The sequence below is a fragment of the Falco biarmicus genome, chromosome 10, assembly GCF_023638135.1.
Source record: "Falco biarmicus isolate bFalBia1 chromosome 10, bFalBia1.pri, whole genome shotgun sequence".
In the NCBI taxonomy this organism is placed as follows: Eukaryota; Metazoa; Chordata; class Aves; order Falconiformes; family Falconidae; genus Falco; species Falco biarmicus.
The window spans coordinates 29166360-29188073 of NC_079297.1; the positions used below are offsets into that span (position 1 = coordinate 29166360).

The 21714-nt window shown below is 36.3% G+C and overlaps 1 protein-coding gene across 5 annotated transcripts in view; it reads left to right on the forward strand.

Annotated features, from left to right (window-relative positions):
• SBF2 (SET binding factor 2) overlaps positions 1–21714 on the forward strand; it is a 255131-nt gene that overhangs the window by 42467 nt on the left and 190950 nt on the right. For 4 of the 5 annotated variants that reach the window (XM_056353901.1, XM_056353896.1, XM_056353899.1 and 1 more), the window contains exon 2: positions 3507–3595. In XM_056353901.1, the coding sequence (XP_056209876.1) occupies positions 3507–3595 (89 nt within the window). The remainder of the gene's footprint in view (positions 1–3506; positions 3596–21714) is intronic. The other variant, XM_056353897.1, reaches the window with a different exon arrangement.

The window sequence follows — 21714 nt, forward strand, 5'->3', positions numbered from 1 at the left end:
AGTAATCTAAAAAGGGCTGATAATGTTTTGACATTTAGGAGTGAATATTACTTTTTTTTTAAATAAAAATTATACGTATCTTAATTATGAATTAAAAGAAGCTCCTATACTCTAAAGTAAGGAGTGTTTTTCTAGCAGTCTAATAAGAAGAGAACTAGAGTGATTGGCAGCTTCAGAACATGATGAAGGGAGAAGAAATCCTGAACGGAGTAGAGAAACTCAGGGAACTTACACACAGCAGGGACTGAACACTTTTTGCTGCTGTAATTCTTTGATACTTCCCTTCCAGGAAATCTTGGTATTTCTGTTCACCTCGGTCCTCTGCCTTTTCTTGCTGTTGGCCTCTCAACTGCTAGTTTTGCTGTACTTGGAGGGTGTTTGTGCGCACTGCTGTCTTGGATGCATTTGTTTGCCGCCTTTTCCTTGCTCCACCTGTCAGCATTAGAACGACAAAAGGAAGAAGAGATTTGACAAAGATAAGATTTAGGAAAAGCAGATAACATGGTAATTTGAGACACTAACTCAGCAAGGGAAGTCAGTGAAGGAACAGCCCTCTCAGAGTGAAGGAGAGAGTAGTAGAGGCTATGAAGTAGGTGACTGCGTGAAGGAATGAGAGGAGAGGTGAGTTCTGAGTGGGGTACCAAAGGTGAAGGGTAAGAGGAGAGCAGAGAAGGCAGAAGGCTGTTTATTGCATGCTAGCAACAAAATACCTATTCCTGCCATGTCTAGTTGAAAATGTACCTGTTTTGTTCTTTTTTGGTTTTTTTTTTTTGTTTGTTTGTTTTTTTTTTATGTGGAAGAAAGAAATAGGAACTGGATGTCTATAGAAGAAAGGAGGAATGCAGGACTGTGTGTGCCTGCCTGAGGAGGGATGGTGTGTGACTGTCTGTTCATCTGAGAACTGTTTAGGGAGGGAATGGTAAAGCTTTGCCATTTATGCCTCCTGATTTTGGAAGGATGTTGAGATGAAATGGTAGGGGGAGAGGAGTGATAATTCAGTAGAATATGTTGTGTAAGAAAGAGTACCTGAGGCAACACTTCATCTTAAACAAGTGAAACTAGTGACTGATGCCCCTATGCAGTTCTTAACAGCGTAGTAGATATGGAGCTCCTTTTCCTTAAAAAAACTGCAGCTGTAGCCATGTCTGTACTTGTTCCTTGGTTTCTGGCCCATCCCAACTCTGTTTTCTCAGCACCTCTGCAGCTTCTCTCTAAATATATCTCCTTATGGCTTTTAACTTGCTGATTACATCTCTTAGTGCTACTTGCATCTCATAGCTACCCCGTCTGACTGCAGTTCCTTCAGCATGCTGCCCTTGGGAATCACAGTCAGTATGTGTGCTATATTTGGGGTAAGAGTGCTGTTAGGAGTTTACTCTGTGTAGTTCATATGCCCATTGTACCAAGAATGTCTGTTCTTAAATTATTTTCAAGAGAAAATCATAGCATGTACATAAACTGGAGAAAATGCTTATTAAATACTCAGACTGATTCTACCTAAATGCCTTGCAAAGTTTATTGTGGATTTTAAGATAGCAGCTAACTCAAACTGTAAATTAGCAAGAAGCTTAAAGGAAGCAATGTTTTTCCCCATGAGAACATTGATTTATAAATTGCTTTATGCTAGCAGGCTTGAGTTGTCAGACTGAAAATGTTTTTTTATGGTAAAGCCAGGAATATAATGTATTCATTACTGCTGCTTGGGTGTCTGCAGAGGAAGCAACACATATGGACTGCTACCGCTAATGCAGAATTTGTACTGTTTTGTACTGTCAAAGTACAGCTTTGAGAACTTCACAAGAAAGTGTTAAAAAAATTTAATGTTTAATCTCAAACTTTTGTAATGTGCCTTTAGAGAAAGGGTGATCCACTTTACTGTGGTGGGTCAGCATAGATTGTTTAAAATATCTATTAATAGTTTTAATGGTTGCAAATTTCAGCTTTGCCATTTAGGAAGCTTAATGTATAGTCTAATGAAAACTAGTTTCCTAAGTATTTTTTTTTGTTTGTTTATTTTAAATGAAACTTCTATCCATGCTGGCAGTGATACCAGCTTGCTTCCTTATCTGTATTTCTCATCTATGATCCACTTAATGGGAAACGGAATGCAAATACAGTGGTAGTCCGGGGCTGTGTGTGCGCTGCTTGGTCAGTTTGAATGGATGCTGCCTTGCAGAAGAAGTAGCTGTTCAGCTCTGCTGCTTTTCCTGTCTCTTCAAAGTAAAGAACAGTAGTTTGGGCCTCTCGTCTTGACCTGGCAATTGACTTGCAAGCATGTGTGTGTTTTGTGTCCGTGTACCTCTGAAATTATATTAGAATCGAGATACAGAAATTGCTAAAGTGAAGATGGGTAGGTAATGTTATCACAGAAATCTTGTTTTCTTGGGTTTAAAATGTGTATAGAAGGGTAGAGAGGTCTTTGAGGTACATGTGAAATACTTGGCCATGTTAAAACAGTTTCCTTCAGAAATCAGAACAATATTAATTTTTCAATTTGTTTTGTATATTTGTAAGGTAAATAAAACGGAGAATTTGCTTTCTTCTGTAGGAAAAGGCAAGATTTGTTCAAGTGGAAAGATTGTTCTTCCCAGTATTGTGCCAAGCTTTAAATGTAAAAAATAGAAGTTGAAGGCTATTGATTGCATGCTTTATGTTGTGCAGTGGCTCAGTTCAAAATGGTTCTAGCTTTTGGCATTCCTTCAGGGTAGTAATGATTAATGTAAAAACTGAGACACTATATTGTAGTGTATGCCTGAGCTAAAATTCAGTAAAAAAATAAAAAAAAAATATGATTTTTTTTTCAATGTTTACTCCAGGACTTCAGCAGGTGAAGAACAAAATTCATGTTTGTATGTGCATTCCTGTACCATTCAGGATGACAGGATGCTACAGTTATATATTTGTGGTGTTTCTGAAGGGCTTCCTATCTATAGCACTGTGGCTTTAAAAAAAGGAGGGTATATAAAAAAAAGACAGTTGCATCAGATAAGTTATGGGAAATTTGCAGATTTTCTGTACACTTTTGTTAGAAAATCACTGGTGATTCGTCCAAGGAAAGCAACTAGAAATACTGGCAAGGAACTAATGTATTCTGGGTAAATCATGCAGATTTTTAATTTATAGGCCTCTTTTTGAAGACTACCTGTTGACAAATGTTTGACTTTTTTTGAATATCACATTATCCATTATTTTAGTTTTTAATTTGCTACTGTTTGTAGAGAAAGACTAGAATTACAAATAATCATCTGTCACTTTGAAAACATGCATGGCAGGCATAGGCTGGATGCAGTTTGCAGCTTCATTTCATGTAGTGACTCCTTGTGTTACTACTGGAGAATATTAAGTTTGCATTTATTATGTGACTTGCAAGACACATTTGAGGTGGCTGTTCTGCCTCTTGAGGTGAAACATTTCCTAATATTGGGTATACCCTGAAAATATTCTCAAATTTATGGTGATCTAAATTCCACCAATTTGCCTTTAAGTAATTGAATTTTATCTTTCAGCAGGTCCAGCAGAAGGTTTGGGAAAAATAATACAAAGATTTCCTCAGAAAGACTGGGAAGACACTCCTTTTCCACAGGGAATAGAGTTGGTAAGTTTGCATTACACTTTGTAATTTTTAGAATTTGTTTCACATACAATTGGAAGATATGTCTGCCTTCATACAATAATCTGTATTATCTAGCCCAACAGGGAATGGATAGAAATTACATGAGTAGAGGGGGTAGGTAATGGCTTTAACAATAAAAACTTTGGCTAACAGAAGGTAATTTATTTTGGTCTGTACCACTTAGTAGATAGTCCTAGAATACAGAAAAAGTCTGGTGCAAATTTAGAAATAGTATATTTAAAATAAATGTTTGTTTGTAAGTTTATCATTGACTTTACCCAGTGTTCTGTCCTTGACAGATGGCATAATGGGTGCTTACAAAAACGGCACACTGAACAAGACTTGTGTACAGTGATCTATTTTAAATACCTTTTCTGAGAGCTCACTGAGTGCCACTTCTTTCCCTTCCTTGGTCTCATATTGTGAGATGCAATGAAAAGTTATATCTTACTCATTAACTATTCATTCATTAACTCATTCATTAAACATATGGCTCTAAAAATCCCACAGAGAGATGAAATACTGTGGTCATACTCTGCAAATTAGATTCTGAGAAGTCAGAGTGAAACTCTTACTGCCATGAACTTAGGAACTTCTGGGATGGGTTGAGCTAGAGAAGGAGATGGTCTGTAGGAAGTGTTGCAATACAAGTCTTTGTACTGTGGGACAAAATCAGCTGCAGAGGACAAAGACAGTGACTCTTCACTGAATTTATTACACAGATGTAATAAACATAGTGAGCCTTTACCAGTATGATACCTTTCATCCAGTGCTTCTCTCACTTGCTGAGTCATAACATGCCATTGGCCATGTGTTGTCTTCTCCAGTGAAAGAGAGGGGAGGGGATCTTGGTGTTTACTGCTTGCTCTCTGGTGTAGCAGAGGTTTATGTTGTTCACTGTGAGCTGGCGTACGCGACTGGTTGCACGTTTTCTTCAACAGTGTGGTTTTAGTTTCTTCATAGTCAAACATAAGCCTTACGTTTTGGGGGGATGTCATGCATTAATTACTGGTGTAAGCATTATTTCTGATACACGTGACGGATAGTCACAGTGTTTGTGGTACACTTGCATAATACTATGTTTGGCAATATAGTGCTGTGCTGAAACAATGGAAGCTCCTGCTTTCTCTGAAGTGTTTCTACTACTGTTTCAACATTATACCGCTCTGTATAGCAATTGCTGTTTGCTCTAGCTGGTAATTCTCTACTTAATACATGCCTAGCCAGCATGTGCTTCATGACTGCTGAGTTCAGATCAGTGGCTTTTTTATATAGTACACACAGTTGCAGTTCATTAGAAGAGAAATAAACTTTGATGCCAAGGCTTAGGCGTGTTTTCTTCATTTAACCACTGCCTTTGGGTTGAACTAGGTGGTTTGATCTTGCCTTAACTGCAAGAGTTCAAGTAATACTAAGGTTTATTTTGTCATACAAATCTTTCTTACCTATTTCAAAAAAAGTAATGTGTCCGACTTTTAAAATAAATGAGCACAGCTTCTCTTAAAGCAGTGAAACTTAAGTGATATATCAGTACCCAAATGTTGTTTCCCATTTAAGTTTAATTGTAGGATGTTAGCACTACCAGAAATAAGTTCCTAAAGGAAGATATTTTTTTTTTTCTTGACTAAATAAAACATTATTTCTGTATCAGTTATCAAATGACTCACTAGCAAAGCCATTAAGGCTTTAAACTTTCCAAGTGAATTGAAATCTGATGACTTAAAATTTAAGGACATTTTTTCAGCCAGTTGGCAGAATTAGGCAAATTTTGATTTGCTTTCCAAACATGGAAAATTAATTTTAATTAATGAAGATTGAGGAGTTAGAGATATTGAGAAGATCAAGTACTTAAGTAAATCTAAATCACTCATGAAAGTCAGTTTCTTCCAGGACATTTTTTCCCCAAGGTTTTGGATGAGTGTAACATGACTCAACATTAATTCATGGAAAAGGAAGAGGAAAAGCTGTGTTACTATTTTCTGTTTCTTAAGGGCAGCTTTAACATCATTGGGAGGCTAACTGGCCAGCCTTGGGGCGGGAGGGGAAAAGGAGAAAGAGGGTAAGAATAGGAAAGTTGACATAAATGTATGTGAGACTGAAGGTAGTAATATTTATGAGTAGTTTGAGTTGAAATCCTCTGTAGTGTACTTCCTTGCCTTTAAGTGGAAAAGATCTTTATGGAATTATATGGTTTCTCTGAAATGGAAAAAAAAGCAGTGGTTGTTACCTGAAAAGCGTGTTAAGCTTGCTTCGCTGTGTTTTCATGGAGGAAAAAAAGGCCAAAACTTTTCATGCCTAGTGATAGGATTGAAGGGAGACTTGAATTTTGAGTATTCTCTTCTGTCAAAGTTAGTTCTTCTGCCATGAATCATAGATGACATCTGCTGGTTTTTGGTGAAGATCTCTGCCCTGCTTCCTGTCAGTGCCTCCCCCTGTGCGCTGCCCCCTCCCTTCAGAAAGCAAATTATTTACCTGTGAATTTGGACTTTTTTTTTTATTTTTGAGATTTTTTTTTTTTTTTTTGAAAAATACTATAGGTTGAACCACATAGTTTATCTTGGCATCTACTGATCTTGGCATCTATGTGATCTAATATCTTTTTCCCATTCATGTTGTTAATGGCATTTTACAAAACAAGACTGGGGGAAATACTGGAAAAGACCCATGCCCACCCCATACCCCAAGGTTTAATTGCCTGTTTGGATTCCTTGTGATCTCCATAGCATGTAGAGAGGCTGTTAGTCAAAGGTCCAGCCAAAAACTAATAGACAAAATTCACTGAGACTTTTGTGGAACGCTCTTCTCTTTCCCCAACCCTGCATACTCCCCACCCTTCCAGGCTTGAATTTGTGTGCTCAGTGTGGAGAGCAGAGTTGTGGAGGTAATTTTTAAGTTAAACGATGAAGACCTTGCAAACTGTATATTACATTGTGTTGAGCCTAGTTTTGAAAAATGGGCTAACATGGAAAGAACTGTTCCTAATGGACCTGCCCTTGGCTGAGTGAAAGGGATCATTTTGGGAACTACTTATCAAGGAAAGGGAAAGATGATGACCTGATTTCAACTTTTGTTTTTAGCCTTGACTGTAGTTTTGTTGACGCAGATATGTAGAGAATTGGGTCATTATAAAATGTAATTGCAGTTTAAACTTCACTGAAGAGTGTTTTACTTGATGTGTATATATTCTGTATTAAGTTACTTAAACTGTTTCTATTTTTATGTGCATAGCATGTTAGCTATGTTCTGGTCTTGTTTAACGCATATGAATTATGGGACAAACACATTGTCCAGAATTTGACAGAAATATACTTTCTGAAGTTTTACTGAGGTGTTTTAATTTGTCTTTCTAAATAGATTGTGTGTCGTCTGGTTGTCGCTGGTAAGTGAGCAAAGCCATGAGTCTCTGGGGAAAGATACTGTCAGTAGGCCTTGGCCAGTGTATCTTCTTAGAGCTTCCACTTGTCTGCATCTCATCAAATTATGTAAAGAGATTTTTCTTAATCTTACACTGTTTGCATTTGCCATTTCTCTAATGGCTTCACAGCTTTTAACTTTCTATATTCAGACATAAATAGAACAAACTTTGATAAGTGAGCCACCTGAAAATTGCTGTGAAACACACCTGAAGTTTTTTGTCATGGATTATTGATAATTACAGTAGCTAGTAAGAGGCCTTAATACTTTTTTACCATTTGATGAGTTGTGTGATAGAACTGAGAATAAGGTATGATATTTGTTAATGTTATATATCATACATATTGACTGTTACTTCAAGAGCAATAAGGTGCTCTTTAATTTGTGGAACCTTTTGTGGGCTGTTCAAAAGGATTATAGGAAACATTTTTATATAATTTCAGCTTAGAATCTGAGCATCTTCCCTTAACTGATATAGCAGTCAATATGCAGTTTACTGACAAGTACAAGTCAAGGTGAGTTTACTTAAGTTTCATGGAAGTAAGCTGACTTTGAGGAATAAAGAGAGATTTATATTCATTCTTCATAAAGTATTTGGTTCAAACAAGCATTTAATTCATTGGTTTTCAAAAGAATGCAGTTAGAACACACCAGTCTGATAGCTGCTCCCCGTGATACTTTACCTGAACATGTTTGGGTATCCTTCGCCATAGTCTGTCTGTTTCAGAGAAGTTATTTCAACTTTACACAGATAACCCTTGAAAATCAGCTGACGTATAGAGCAGTTTAAAATTAGGATAATGAAACTTCTTGTTCTCGCTTGTAGAAAGAATCCTTGAGAGAGTGTGTTGGCTGAATGAATTGGCTTTATATTTCTGCATAGTTTTCTTATTTAAAATCCAGTTTTCTGCTGCATGCCTTTCTAGACATCATAATTAGTTATACATCAAAGGAGGAAGCTTTGGTATGTAATGTTACACTGTAAACTCAGTTTTGTCCCAGGGCTAAATTAGCTAAACCAGGTGTCATCTGTATTACTCAGTGTTTGGAGGCTAATGGTAATTAGGCCAATGAAAGTCATACCTAGAAATAGATACGTTGTCTTAAGTTTAAACTGGTTATGATGTGTTTGTGCAGTTTGTGAATAGCAGGGAAGAAAATTTCCTACTATAACTGGTGGTGGTGGTAGTAGTAGTGTCATGAATTAGTAACTTGCAAGTATGTGCAAGTATGGAAATGAACATACCTTCCTAGACAAGCTAATCGCCTTTCAAATTAATTACTTTAAAAAATGTAAATTGTGAAAACTGTTAATACAGTTCTTTGAAGACAGCTTACACGTATTATGATACTAAGAGGAATATTTCAGAAGAAAGGCTGTATGTGTCCCTTTGAGGTCTGGTAGGATGCCTGCCTCCTCCTAGAGGAGAAGCTGGTGTGGTTGGGATAAGCACATTACTCCTTTGTGTAGAGCATTACCTTTGCTGTAGATCTTAGCATTTCTGCACCCTTGAGCAGCTTCAGATGCATACTTTTTAATAAAAGTGTAGTACAGCTTTTATGAAATACTGGATTCAACTTTCAAATTCCAACTAACCTGAGATATGGAAAAAAAAATAATATGAGAGTAAGGAATGGTGTTTCTGTATTTTCAAAGTATATCTGTATTTTGACTAACGTAGTAGATCTCAGTCTTTTGACAAAACCAACTTAGTAGTCCTGTATGTGTTTCTGCTTCATGAAGACATGCATCACTTAGGAGTAACAGCTATACCTCTGAGATCTTAAGTGAATATACATTGCTGTTGGAGCTTTGCAATTGGGTCGGGGACAAGAAAGCTATCAACCCCCCCCCCCCCCCCCCCCCAACTAATTTGTCTGGAGAGTTGCATTGAAAAACAGAATTTCTACCACTCAAGTGCAGGCATTTTAAGATAAGCCAGATTTTCAAGTAGTGAACTCCTGCTAAACTTTTGGAGATTGCCGATGCAGAGTTTTTGAAAATTGTTACACATGTTGTCAGAAGTAATACTTTTAAAAATCAAGTGGCGAATCACTTGGTGTTATTTTTGTTTTGCCACTTTGGTGTAAAGCATCTTTTCCAGGAAAGATATCTGATGCTTGAATATTCTACTACTTAGTTTAAATAAGATGTAAGAGACAGACTGGGTTGCAGATTAACCAGTTAAGGCCTGAGGTGATTAAAGTTTTAAGGGTGTTAATGTGGAAATGCTTCAGTCATACCTAGCTGATCTGTAAGCCAATTTTTCTGCAACATTAATGCTTTTAAAGACCTGAATAAAGGGTTGACTGCTGCATCCATTTAACTTTCAGTGCACTTGGTCAGCTGAATTTTGGTTTTGTGAGGTTTTTTCCTTTTTCCCATCAAACCTTTTTTACCTCTCAAGAGTCATTACATATGTAATTATTCAATTAACAACTCCATGACAGAGCTCAATGTAGCATTTAGAAATGCATTGTGCTGTTCTTTCATTCTCATTATGTTGCAGTACAAGTGCTTTCAGCAGTTAGTAGAAAACACAATAGCAAAAGTACGGCGAACTTTTTTATGGGAGTGGTATTATGGACTCAGTTCATGTTCCTTTAACTTGTCTATATTAGCATCCAGTGGAAATCTTAGAGTGCCATAAATGTGGTGTGTTTTACAGGAATGTTTCTGCTGTAAAATAGTTATATTCTGGTTTTAGAAACCCACGGCTTTTACTGAGTGGACTTTAGCTCCTGGATTTTGTAGATTAGTGAGGTAAAATAATTTAATATTGAAATGTAAGGACTTGCAAGTAGTCTTTTTGTAGCAAAACGTGGTCTTAGTTGACTAAGTACTGTGAAAGGGTGCAATTAATGTTTTATCTGTGTTTTGATTTGTTTTCAATTGGGAAAAAAAAGTTAACACTTTATAATACAGTCAACATTTTTAGTAAAAATGGTAAAATATTCAAGTGACGCTGGTTCAGAATTTCACCTCTGTAATTTTTCCATGGAGATTATTAAAAATATAGTGTATTGAAGTAACCCTTTTTGTAACTATCAAGGTGTTTTACAATACCACCCCCTCCAAAGATATTGAAGTTAAATTATTTTCAAATATTGTGGAGGAGAAAGCCATTTTTATAAGTTTTCTTAAGAAGTGCGGAGGTTTTTAGAATCATAGAATGATTTGGGTTGGTTTTCTTCATTCTTGGTATATGTGATCTCCACAAATAATACTTTACTGCATGAGATGGTCTTTTTGACCTAAGCTTGGTGGGTGAATCGGTATTTGTATTACCTCTTCAGATTTTTCTCCTTTTCTTTAAAAATTAGAGGAAAGGCTGCAACATGGACATTTCTGTTGAGTCTCTGCTTGTGGGATTTTTGCGTAACAGGCAGAGGAGATTGAGAGCCGCAGTTAAGTGGTGGTGTTGTAACATCTACAAAACTCTGTGAGTCTCTTGGTATTTTCAGCTTATAACTAATAGCTTTGTCTGTGAGAAGTGTCCTGGAGACCCTGCTTTTTCTGAAGGTTCTGAAATTTTGATTATTAAATGTTTATTCATGTTCTTGAAAAAAAGGAAGTGCTGTACCTTCTGAGTTTACAGCATTGTGTTGGTGTTCTCTCAAATACACAGCAAAAGAGATGTATTTGTGTGCACTGTAACAACCAGATCTGTTGTTACACAAAACTACGATTTTCCAGTTGTTTCTTGTGCTATGTGCCGTTTGTCCTTGTCTAAGTTAACAGTATACAAAGTGTCAGCATCTCTCCATCCTTTTTCTCGGCAAAGAAGTGTTGTGCATCTTCAGCTAAGCGTGAATCAAAGAAGTTCAGCTTTTGAAAAAAGGTAAGCCTTGTTCAGGTATGGCAAGAGATTAGAAGTGAGAGGACTTCAGGTAAATAAAAGGAAGAGAATAAACTGTTCTCCTTGTCCTTTAACAATAAGGTGAGTAACAGTGAATGGATTCTGTAGCAAAGAATATTTGGTGTAAACAGTAAGAAATGTTCAAACAGATGAAACTTACAGTGCTTAGAATGAAAATTCTTGAGCAGTATTATTTATTTTTAATGTTAGATGCCTAAAGGAACAGCTTGTGTGATGCTAATAATATGGCGTGAAAAGGGGAACAGCTTGGATAGTGTCCTGAGATTCGTTTTAGATTTGTTAATCGGAAAAGCTAAAGCTTTTGCTCTCTCTGTCTGTTGGTTTGTATCTCTGCGGAGAGAGGTGGTAGTAACTCACTGGGAAGATACCAAACTGAGACATCAGAGTGGTGGTGAATGAAAGACATCTGTGTGTTACCATGAGAGATGAGATCTGGTCTTTAAGTACGATTGTCAGGTGCTTGTCCTTGCTGTTAATTACAGCAAGCGTTTTCATAAAAGTTCTTTATGTCACTGTTGGATCAGGTTCCTGTAACTACCAGAGAGGAAGAGAGAAAATTAAACTTGGATGAGTGTAACAATCCAGTAAGGCATTGAAGTACCTGAGAATCACTTAGCGATTTGTTGTTTAAAAGATCTGTGTTTTGTTTCAGCTTATTATTACAGATAATTGTTTGTCAGCCTTCTGTAAGAAACTAGAACTTTTTTTACACTTTGAAGGACTGTAATTTAGGTAGGTTTTCTGGGGGGTTTTGTTTGTTTGGTTTGTTTTTTCCATGTGTGCAGGGAACTGAGAATTTATGCGGTTTTGGAGAGAGCCAGAAAGCAAGACTGTTGTCTGTTGAATTTAAAACTATATATCCAGTTGTCACGAAGCTATCCTTTCTAGGGTTGTGTGAAGGAGCAGAAAGGCAGATAATGTGCATCTAATCAAACACAGTCTATTGGGCTGAATACAAGATTGTGAAATTTGAACTGGGTCATTGAATGTGTTCTGGGAATCCAGAAATAATTTATCTGTGAAGCTGATTCTTACAACTATAAATCAGTTTGGAATGTTTCTAATAGTTCAGGAAAACAGACTAATGGAAAATAAAGGCTATTTCATGTTTTTCTGAACAAATTTATTAATGGTTTGTGTTTTGTTAAAGCTGATACTTTTAATGCTAAGAATTTCCAATCAGTAGTACTTGTAAATCATGATATTCCCCCAACCCCCCAATTTGACTGGCTTTTAAATTTGTAGTCTTTATTTATCGCAGCAGAAGAAACCTGCATCAAATGTAACAAAATTACATAATCTCAGTGGTTTTAAAGCTTGACGCCTTAAACTTGAAAAATTTTGTGATACCTTTATGCGGTATAAGTGCTTATTCGTAACAGGCAATAAAAGGTGTATCCTAGTTGTGTTCATTAAAAAAAGAGAGATAAAAAGAACAGTAAGAAGTATTAAAATGACCCTTCAGTTTTGCATATTCTGTGTACTGCAGCTCATTGTATCAGCCCTTGTATTACCCAACTGGAAGCCAAACAGAAACATCGGTGCAGAGACTTTTTGCTGTTTCTGATTTGTATAATTCCTGGGTATCCTTTGTGGACTCCGTACAGGGCAGAGCAGCTGTGTATCTAAAAATGCACCTGGCACAAACACCTATGTAAGCTTGGGGAGAAGGTGGCTGATTTCAGTGGGTCAGTGTCCGACTGAGACTGTGCTGTGCAGAGTCCTAGGGAAAGAACTTGGAGGCTTATTTCCAGTTTTTTTCAAAAGCAAGCAACATGCTGGCCTCAAGCACCATCACTCACTTAAGTGTCATAAGGAGTTGAATTTATAAATCCTGAGGTTGGGATGTGGTTTGTTTGTTTATAAAGCAAAGACTACATAGGGCATGTTGATGCTGTCTTTTGACTAATTGCATGGAATTGGCAAAACCACTTTCAGATAGATCAGTTTTTATTGTACAACCTTTTTAGACTTTTGTCTGTTTCCTAATAACATATAGCATATTTTTTTCTTTTATATAAAACCTGGTGTTTGTATATGGAAAAAGGAAAAGTTTATGAATGAATTTGCAGGTTAGAAGATATAAAAGGGAGCTAGGATACTTAGATGGCACTCTTCTTCCTGTATTATTCTTTAATAATGTAGTCTTTAATAATTTGTGATACGGTTCTGATATCCCGATTTTAGTAAGGATTTGGTAAATGACTGAGAATTTTAATGAAGAAACCTCCTTATTTCAAGTAAAAGTCATTAGTGATTTTATGAAGTTTGCTTTTGATCACAGTGAAATAAAAGAATAAAGAAATAATGTATGTTTATATGCAGAATACAATTTGTATTAAGAGGAAGAAGAAAAATATAAATATTTTCAGATTTGTTTTGTAAGTGCTTATTTTAAGCTAGTCACTGATGAAGAATTTTTGTCTTTGAACATTCTCCTGAGCAGGGATCTGCCATAAACTTTGCTGCTTATAAGGAATTCTGAGTATGGAACGTCTGTTGTGGCAGCAGTAATTTTGTAAGCAGTTTACCTGGTCTTTTCCTAGCAAAACCTTTTCTTCTTTTTCTGGCTTCATTGCTCTGTGGATGTCAGAAATAAACTGATGCAGGCCAAAACTTTTAGAACTGGCAAATTTCTAAGATGAGAATGTTAATGATGAAGTCTGATCTGAGAAGTGTTATAACCTTAGTTAACATGGCTAAGAGAGAATTCTTTCTGGTATGTTTAGTTGCTGTGTCTTTATGATTTTCAAGGATGTTCTGTCAGGTGATCAATTGAACAGGTGTTTTTATTTAGCTGTAATGGACACTGGGCTAAACTAAAAAGGAATTTTATTTCTTTATTAGCAATAGAGTAATAAATTAAGCATTTGAACTGGCTTCTAGTGTGGGTCTCTGAAGCTCCAACTTTCACAAATTTGGAGATAAGGCAGTTCGGGCTTTAGTTGTGGTTAATGCTACTTGTACAATGATCTTTTTACTGTTTGTAGTGCTTTCTCAGCCTGCAAGTCATTAAATCTGAACTGCAGAGTGAACCTAGGCAAAGAGAAATAACACTGATACCCAGATCTTCTTTTGAATGGCTTTTGGAACTTATTTTAAGAGCTTCCCTAACCAGATATCACAAATCTTGCAGGACTTAAGGCAAGTTGAGAAGAAGGACATGATGTCTCCCATCACTTTCTGTAGAATGGCCCATATTCCAACTGTGTTTTGTGTTGATACAACTGTTACTGTTACTAGATTTTTCAATTTATGTATCTTTTGGTTTCTTTCTTAGTTTGTTTATTTTAAGTACTGTTTCTGTTTGAGGATAAAGAGAAAATAGGTAGACTTTGAAATATTACCTGCACTCTGCATGTTTGCCTAAGACAAAAATTTTGCAGTACCTGTCTCCATTTTGTCTGACTTAAAGGAGAAAAAAAATAAAAAAAGAAAAAAAAGAAGAAAAACCCAAACAGAAACTCCCTCCGTATTAAAAGCATAAACTTAATCATTATGTCATGGTCCTGAGGTGGATTCTTCCTGTCCCCATCTGTTCGGATTTATGTATCTAACTAAGGTACTACTGATGTTTTTGAAGAAACTTTTCCATCTAGATTTTGTCATATGGGTGTCCCCAAACACTTGCTCATCTTTTCCTTGCACTGGCTGGTTCCTTAACCTTCATCTTTTCCTTGCACTGGCTGGTTCCTTAACCTTCATGAGAAACAGTCTTTTATATGTCAACAAAAGGAGATATGGAAACCAGATCACACTCAGATACAGAACAGGTTTTCACTTATCCTGAAGTCAGGAATGTCTTTGTTTTGTTTGGTTTTTTTTGAAAGTGTATACGTTCTGACTTAAATCTCTGCCAAGTTACTTGAACTAAAGCAACCAGTATATACATAGAATTAGAAATAAAGCGATTTTAACGTAATGAATAATGTGCAATAACACCCCTCACCCCCAAATAAAACGATCTGCTGTTTTACTGAGTTGCTAATATTCCTGTTGTCATTCCACAATAAATTGCAGGGAATTTCATATAAGAACTGGCTTTAGCTTTGTTTCCCCTCCCCCACCCCCATCTCCATTTATTCAGGACTTGACGTTTTAGCCCTTTACCTGAGTAAAGGCAGTTAAACCCAAATCCATTCTAGTGTGCCTCTAAAAGAAAGTAGTGGGACAAGGTCAGATTATCTAATTACTTTGTGTAGATTGATGCAGTACATTACACTGGATTATAATCAAACTAATACACTTTTAGTATTGAAAGTGCCCAAAGCAGTTACGATTTTCGTGCTTTATGTTAGGCTTACCTGTGAGCTAAGAGTGCAGAAAACATTATTTTATTCTAAAAAATACAAATAAATACAGAATTTTGGTCCAAGAGAGAATACCTGCTTCTGTAACTTGCTGAAAAATCTATGTTATAATATAGTATTTTAAAAACAAGTGATATTCCCTTTCTGTCAATGGCATACACAAAATCAACCTCACTTCATTTTTAACTGTATTGTTTCCTTTTCCACATGTGGGCAAGAGAGGTGTTCATTAAAATCACGGCTTATAAGCTTAGAATGAAGAATGAATTAGATTTAATATCAAAATAGTGGGTTAAGAAGTGGGTACTAAAGTTACAGTGTGCATTTGTGACCTCAGTGTTTTTGACATTCTTCGAATACCACATTTGTCTAGTTCTCGGCATCACCTCATGATTATTTGCTATAACTGCATACCAGAAAAGCTTATTTCACAATGATTTTTCTTCATTCTAGCCCAGTAATATACTTGTAGAGACTTGTTGGCATTTGCAATTTTTAAGATTTGTTGTTGGACCATTTTCATATCTGTTTTATGTCTTGTATATTGAATTTTATCTCCTTCTCCCAAAGAACAGAAGAATTAGCGAGACCTCTTAAAAAAGTGGGTGAAGAGTATGCTCTCCCCCCAGCCTCCCCACCCCCAATTTAGATATTTTGCTCATATGACCAATGTGCATTAGCAGCAGCAACTTCTATATGAGTAGTTTTTCGGAATCCACAGTGACATATCAAATTTGCACCAAGTAACAGAAATCGCTTGGGCAGATCACTTACTGGTTTTGGTTATGGCTGAATGATTTATATAAGCATGTCTTCAAAGTGTTCTATTTTGAAATTCAAAGTTTGTTTCCTGTTCCACTTTGATCACTAGTATTACTTAAAAGGATGTGTTTTAGTCATTCCATGTCTGAATGGCTTTCATCTAAAAGATTAGCAGCATTTCCAACTCTGTAGTTGGAAAACTGTTTGGGAATATTGTAATAAATGAACATCTACAATTTTTTTTTTATTGTTTTTGGGTAATACAATAGCGAAAAGTTCACATGAATTGGGAAACTGTTTCCAGTTTATTTAACCAAGGAGATATTAAATGAATGGAAATTCATTAAATAACAATCATTTTGTCAAGTTTGATCAGGCTTGAAAGATTGTTGATGTTACTTTTTTGTAATAGTAAGCCTCAGCTGAAGAAAATAAGTAGCTATTTTGAGGATGTCTGAGAAAGCTTATTGCAGTAATTCCGTGGAATCATGTGCAATTAATAAATGTTAAAATATATTTCAGTTGGGTTTAAGATGAAGGCATATTGGTGTTAAATTTTGTTGATTCTGGCTACCACAATCAATTTTATTTGTATTTTGTGTGGCAAAGGCTGGGTAGATAGTATTCAGTTAAGTGTTCAATAATGCGTTTTCCAAAATGTTTCCGTTTATTTCCAAGGTGAACAGTGTATTATTAAGGAAAATATAATTGTCAGATTTTTGTGCTGATTTTGGCTTTAGTCTGCAAGTAGTTTAGTGTTGTTGTGGAAGAGTTCAGCTAAAACCACTTAACTTCTCAGTCCCTGAGTTCAGACTGTGCATTAATAGAGGTAACCAGAGTTGGGTTAGTTTTATTAAACCATTTCATGGGTTGTTAAAATGGAAAGGCATAAGCAGTTTGACTGAAAAACCCTAAGAACCTATTTAAAGGTTTTAGCTGCACCTTGTCTTTCAAAACTCACCATTGAGCTTGCAAGAGCACTTCAAAATTCCAGAAAACAAGAGATCCTTTCTACTGGCTTTCTTTTTAAATCTGTTTTTGTAGGAACCGCGAGTGCACTTATTGACGCAAGTATTTTTTAACAGTCTGTATTTTTAATTTGATGATGATGACAAAAATTTTTTAGAAATGGTTTACCTGAGCAGGAATATTCGGTGGCATGTTTTATGGCTTTTTTGATGAAAGATTTTGAGATTATCAGCCACTAAATAGACATCTTTTGTAAGTATCCTAATTTCATTTGTTACATGCATAGATGTCATCTATACTGAAGCATTTTAGGGTGTGTAGTATGGGATAATAATGACATACTTCTCGTATTATTAAGGTGTGTCATTATTACAGCATATGCACACCCTTTTATGTCTTATTGCTTAAATATGATAGTGCCTATAAGCTTTCCTTTTTAAGTATTAATTCACTGTGATGAGTTAGGTAACAGCATATTTATGTACATTATTTTACCTATTATGGATGATACCTTACTTGTGGGTTGCAAAAGCAATACTGCAGTGAAAACCTTAATTAAATTAGGGTTGAATTTAATAGTGGTTTCTGAAGTGTGTTCAGAGAAGGGAATTTAATGATTCTGTCTCTTCAGATTATCAATTTTAAGTGTGTCAGAAAACATACCTTTTCAGTTTTAGTTTTGTAGTATTTTGGCTTGCACTGAATGAACTAAGAATGGAGTGGTCTTAATGCAATCATTCAGTATTTTGTTTTAATATGAGTTACCCCCTTCCTCAGGTTTTTATTGTTTGGGAGGGTGAAGTTGTTCTCTGTGCCAGCCCTGACCCACAGTGAAAGGAGAAAGCAAACTACCTAACTTAAGATTCAATCTAGACGTGCATAAGCAAGATTGCAAAGTGAATGTACGTATTTCAGACCCCAGTAAAAGAGAGTGCAGGTAAGATGTATGCCTTCTACTGAGACAGCTTTAGGATGACTTGCTGTTTAAATGTCAACCTAGTGGCTAAAAGCTGACCACGTTATCTGCAAAGTGATATTCTTGTTAGTCTGTGTGTTACCTTCCACTTCTCTAAAGGATCTGCTTTACTGCTGTTGGGTATCATATGAATTTTGGAAGGCTATGTTTTAAACATTAGTTTTAGCAGTGCAACAGATAAATAGGTTTAGATCTATTAATTCTGCTACAACTAGAAATATTATGCTATTGATATTTTAGTTACTCCGTGGTCGTGCAAGGTTTATGGGAAGATACTGAAAGCTAAGCCTTGGCTTCCTGAGGTTCTTGTGGTAATCACATTGAATAGTAATGGGAATATTGATACACAAGGTCAGAATACATGTTGATTGAGCTTATTATTGATCCTGTTCGTAAGTATGTAGATGTCTATTCTGTTCCTGTCCTAGAGCATATTTTTTCCAAGATGAAGAAACCCCTCTGATAAAATCTGGACTTGTTCAGAAGCTGTTTCAAGCCTCTGGATACTGTTGTTTTCCTCTGTGACTTTTAGTTCAAATGTCTATTTTTTGTACAGTAGTGACCAAAAATGGCAAGTCTTGACAGTATGTGTGTACCTCCCAGTTCCTTTCCTAATAATACTGAGCATTTGAAAAAATTTTTTCCGTATGGGTACTACATGTTGAAGGGAAACATGTTTCAAGTTCTTTTTCCTGGGTGTTAACACTGTAGTCTGTTACTGCATGAGCATCTTCAGGATTATTTTTTTTCTTTCCTTAAGTGCTTTAGTTTCCACTTCTCACTTGGGAATCATGTGATGCTTGTTACCCAATTTCTTGGTATTGTGAGACCCTTTCATGTACTATCACAAAAGATTTTATTATTGACTGTTCCAAATATTTATCTTCCATAGACCTGACCAATTCACTGTTGACCTTTTTTGATATGTTCAGAAATTGTGTGTAGAAAACAAAACAAAAAACTTGAAGTCAATTAGTTCCTACTACACACGCATAGATCCCAGCAGCGATCTTTGTGAGTATTGTTTCTAATCTGCCTCCATTGGGGAAAACTAACTATTTATTCCTACTTGTAAAATCTGTTACTAGTTCAGAAGAGAACTGTTATCCTATACCATGGCAGTTTAGTTTAATTGAGATTTTCTAGTGAATGTTCTTGCTGAAAGAGATTTTTTGAAAAGTTAACTATATTGTTGCATTGAGTACCTCCATTTGCTTTTAAGAGCTGTTAATACAGATGAGTCATGAACTTGCTTAGCGAAGCCTTTCTGATTCTTTTCCAGATAATAAATAAAATTTATTATAAATATATAAAATTTATAAATAAATAGAATTTATCTATCTGTAGAGTTACTAGTTCTGTAATGACATTTTCTACAAGTTTGCTACGTGTACAGCAAAAATTCTGAATAAGTTCAATGCTTTTTAAAAACAGATTTAACATTTGCCCATGTTCCAAGAACCTGCTATGGACTCCAGGGGTAAAAAGTGAAACCCACTATTCATAGTGCTCTTGGAATAATTCTCTCTGTTCCCTCTGGATTGATACTTTCATTTTCATTTTCTGAAATAGCCTATATTTTCCGCTCCAAAATGCAGTTTTGTTCTGGGAACTTCCCCAGGCATCTCTCAAGGGAACAATAATGTAGAGAATTCTTAATGTTTTGTTTTGTTTTTTTTTTTTAGATCTTGATTAGTCTTCTGAGTGATCATTTTACCTTTTGTCCTCATTTTATCTATTGTCATAATGAGTTTTTACAAGCTTTACAATTCTGATGTGTTTTGAAATGTATTTTAGTAGTCATTTTTATTCTTTAGTTTATTGGTAGTTTGACATTTAACTTGTTGGAGTTTATGCACACTTTCCTTAACCTGGAAAAGACTTTTTTTTTTCTTTTCTGATGGTTAATTATATTGTTTTAAAAAGGTAATTATGGCTACTGTGTGATATTAGGAAAATAAGTTTTCCTGAAAATACTTAAGAGTATCAGTTTCCCAAGAATAGGGTTCCATGTGCATTTTGTGACATGCCCTGTGACCTCAACAGACTTCAGCTTCATCACCGCTTTAGGAACAGTGGAGTCTGTGAGGTTTGTCACACTGATGTCCAACAAATAAATTGCTCCAGGTTCTTGCTGCGATCAGTTATATTCCCACTCCCCTGCCTTTAGAGCCTGCTTTTCCTTACAGGCTGGGTTCATTACTACTGTGGGGGTGTTTTTTGTTGAAAGAGGTTCAAGGCCTCTGGTGTATAGGTCCTGCCTTAGAGTAATGCTCTCCTAACGTGAGACTTCGCTGTGCTGAGAAAGAAACAGGCTTGAAGTGGGACTGTTTCCTGTGGCCTAGTTGGCCCAGCCTGGTCTGACTGGCCTGCTGCTTTCCTGGCAGAGAAACAGCTGCATCACATTCAGAGGAGCAGTGCCTGGCCATAGCTCATCCAGGGGACTGGGAGAGCCGCCTCGTAGCCTGGGAGGTACAGGAGGAAGAGGGAAAACAAAACAGTTATTCTGGATGATGATCTTTCGGCTTTTCTGTACTTACTGACAATTTTCTCTTAACTTCGCTTTTGGTAGTTGATGCAGGAACACATACTAAAAAGATGTTGAAAAGTTAAAAAGAAGCTAAGTTTTAATGAGTCTTACCAAGCAGGGGCTTTGACTCTGAAATTTCCAACTGAGTTGCCAAGTGTGTGCCTTCATGAAAGCCTGCGGCCAGCCCACTTGTGTTCATTTAGAATAGGCCTCTGGAGCTTGTGGTGCTTGTCACTGCTTGAATTTTCCTCAGTAGGAACAGTTTTGAAATTCCGATACCAAACCTCCTGTTTGTGATTATCATTACTCTTTGAAATCAATTTGTGCGTGTTTTCACTGCATAGTGTATATTTATACTATGTTTATATTTTCTTCCTGAAAAACCATGTACCTCTCCGGAAAATACCTAGGGTGATGAAAACTGGATGTTGAATTTTTCTTGCTCAGATAAGTATTTCAGGTATTTTAGTAAAGATCTCTTCAGCAGAGAAGTATTGAAGAGATTTTCATACCACAGTGGTGGTAAACTTGAGTGCTTGTCTTAGAATTTGTTCATGCATCCTCATTGGGCTGCAGCTGTGCCATTGGACGTGGTTACAGCCTAGTCTACCTGTAACTCTTTCATGAGTTCCTTGAACGGCAGGCCAGCCGTACTGTCATACTCTAAACTGGCAGATGTCAGAAAGCTTGCTTGTTGATTTGCTTTATTTTTAGTGAGAAATTCCTAGTAAGAGCAGTCCAAATCTCAAAGTGTAGATCTAGTTTAAATTACGAAACAATTGAATCTGTATTACTTAGCTCAGTGTTAAGTATTTATATGTGGAATACATTAAAAGAACTCATAGTTCTTAGTTGGCAGGTTCTAACATGTCTTTCAGCCAGTAGGATTTTCCTTCTGTGTTGTCTTTAAAAATAAATACATAAAGAGATCCAAACAGTACATTTCTTACTTTGTGTGCACAAATTGTTTAGTTAGAGTCAAAATATTGGAAGTGGCCCTTGAACATTCTGTATGACGTCCTGGGGGTGGGGATGGGGGGGCTGGAGGGGAAACCCCTACAAGAGGTATATCCAAAAACTACTAGTGCATTAAAGGACAAGAATGTGTGTGTGTTTTATATCTTCCTGCAGTTGACTGCAGTGTCAGAGGCAGTATGTGTTAAATTGTCCTCATCGAGTCCATTTCGTCCCTCTGTGAGAGTCAATATTGAAGAAAGCGAACAATTCAGGTCAGTCTCCTTCACTGGGGAACCTGAAGC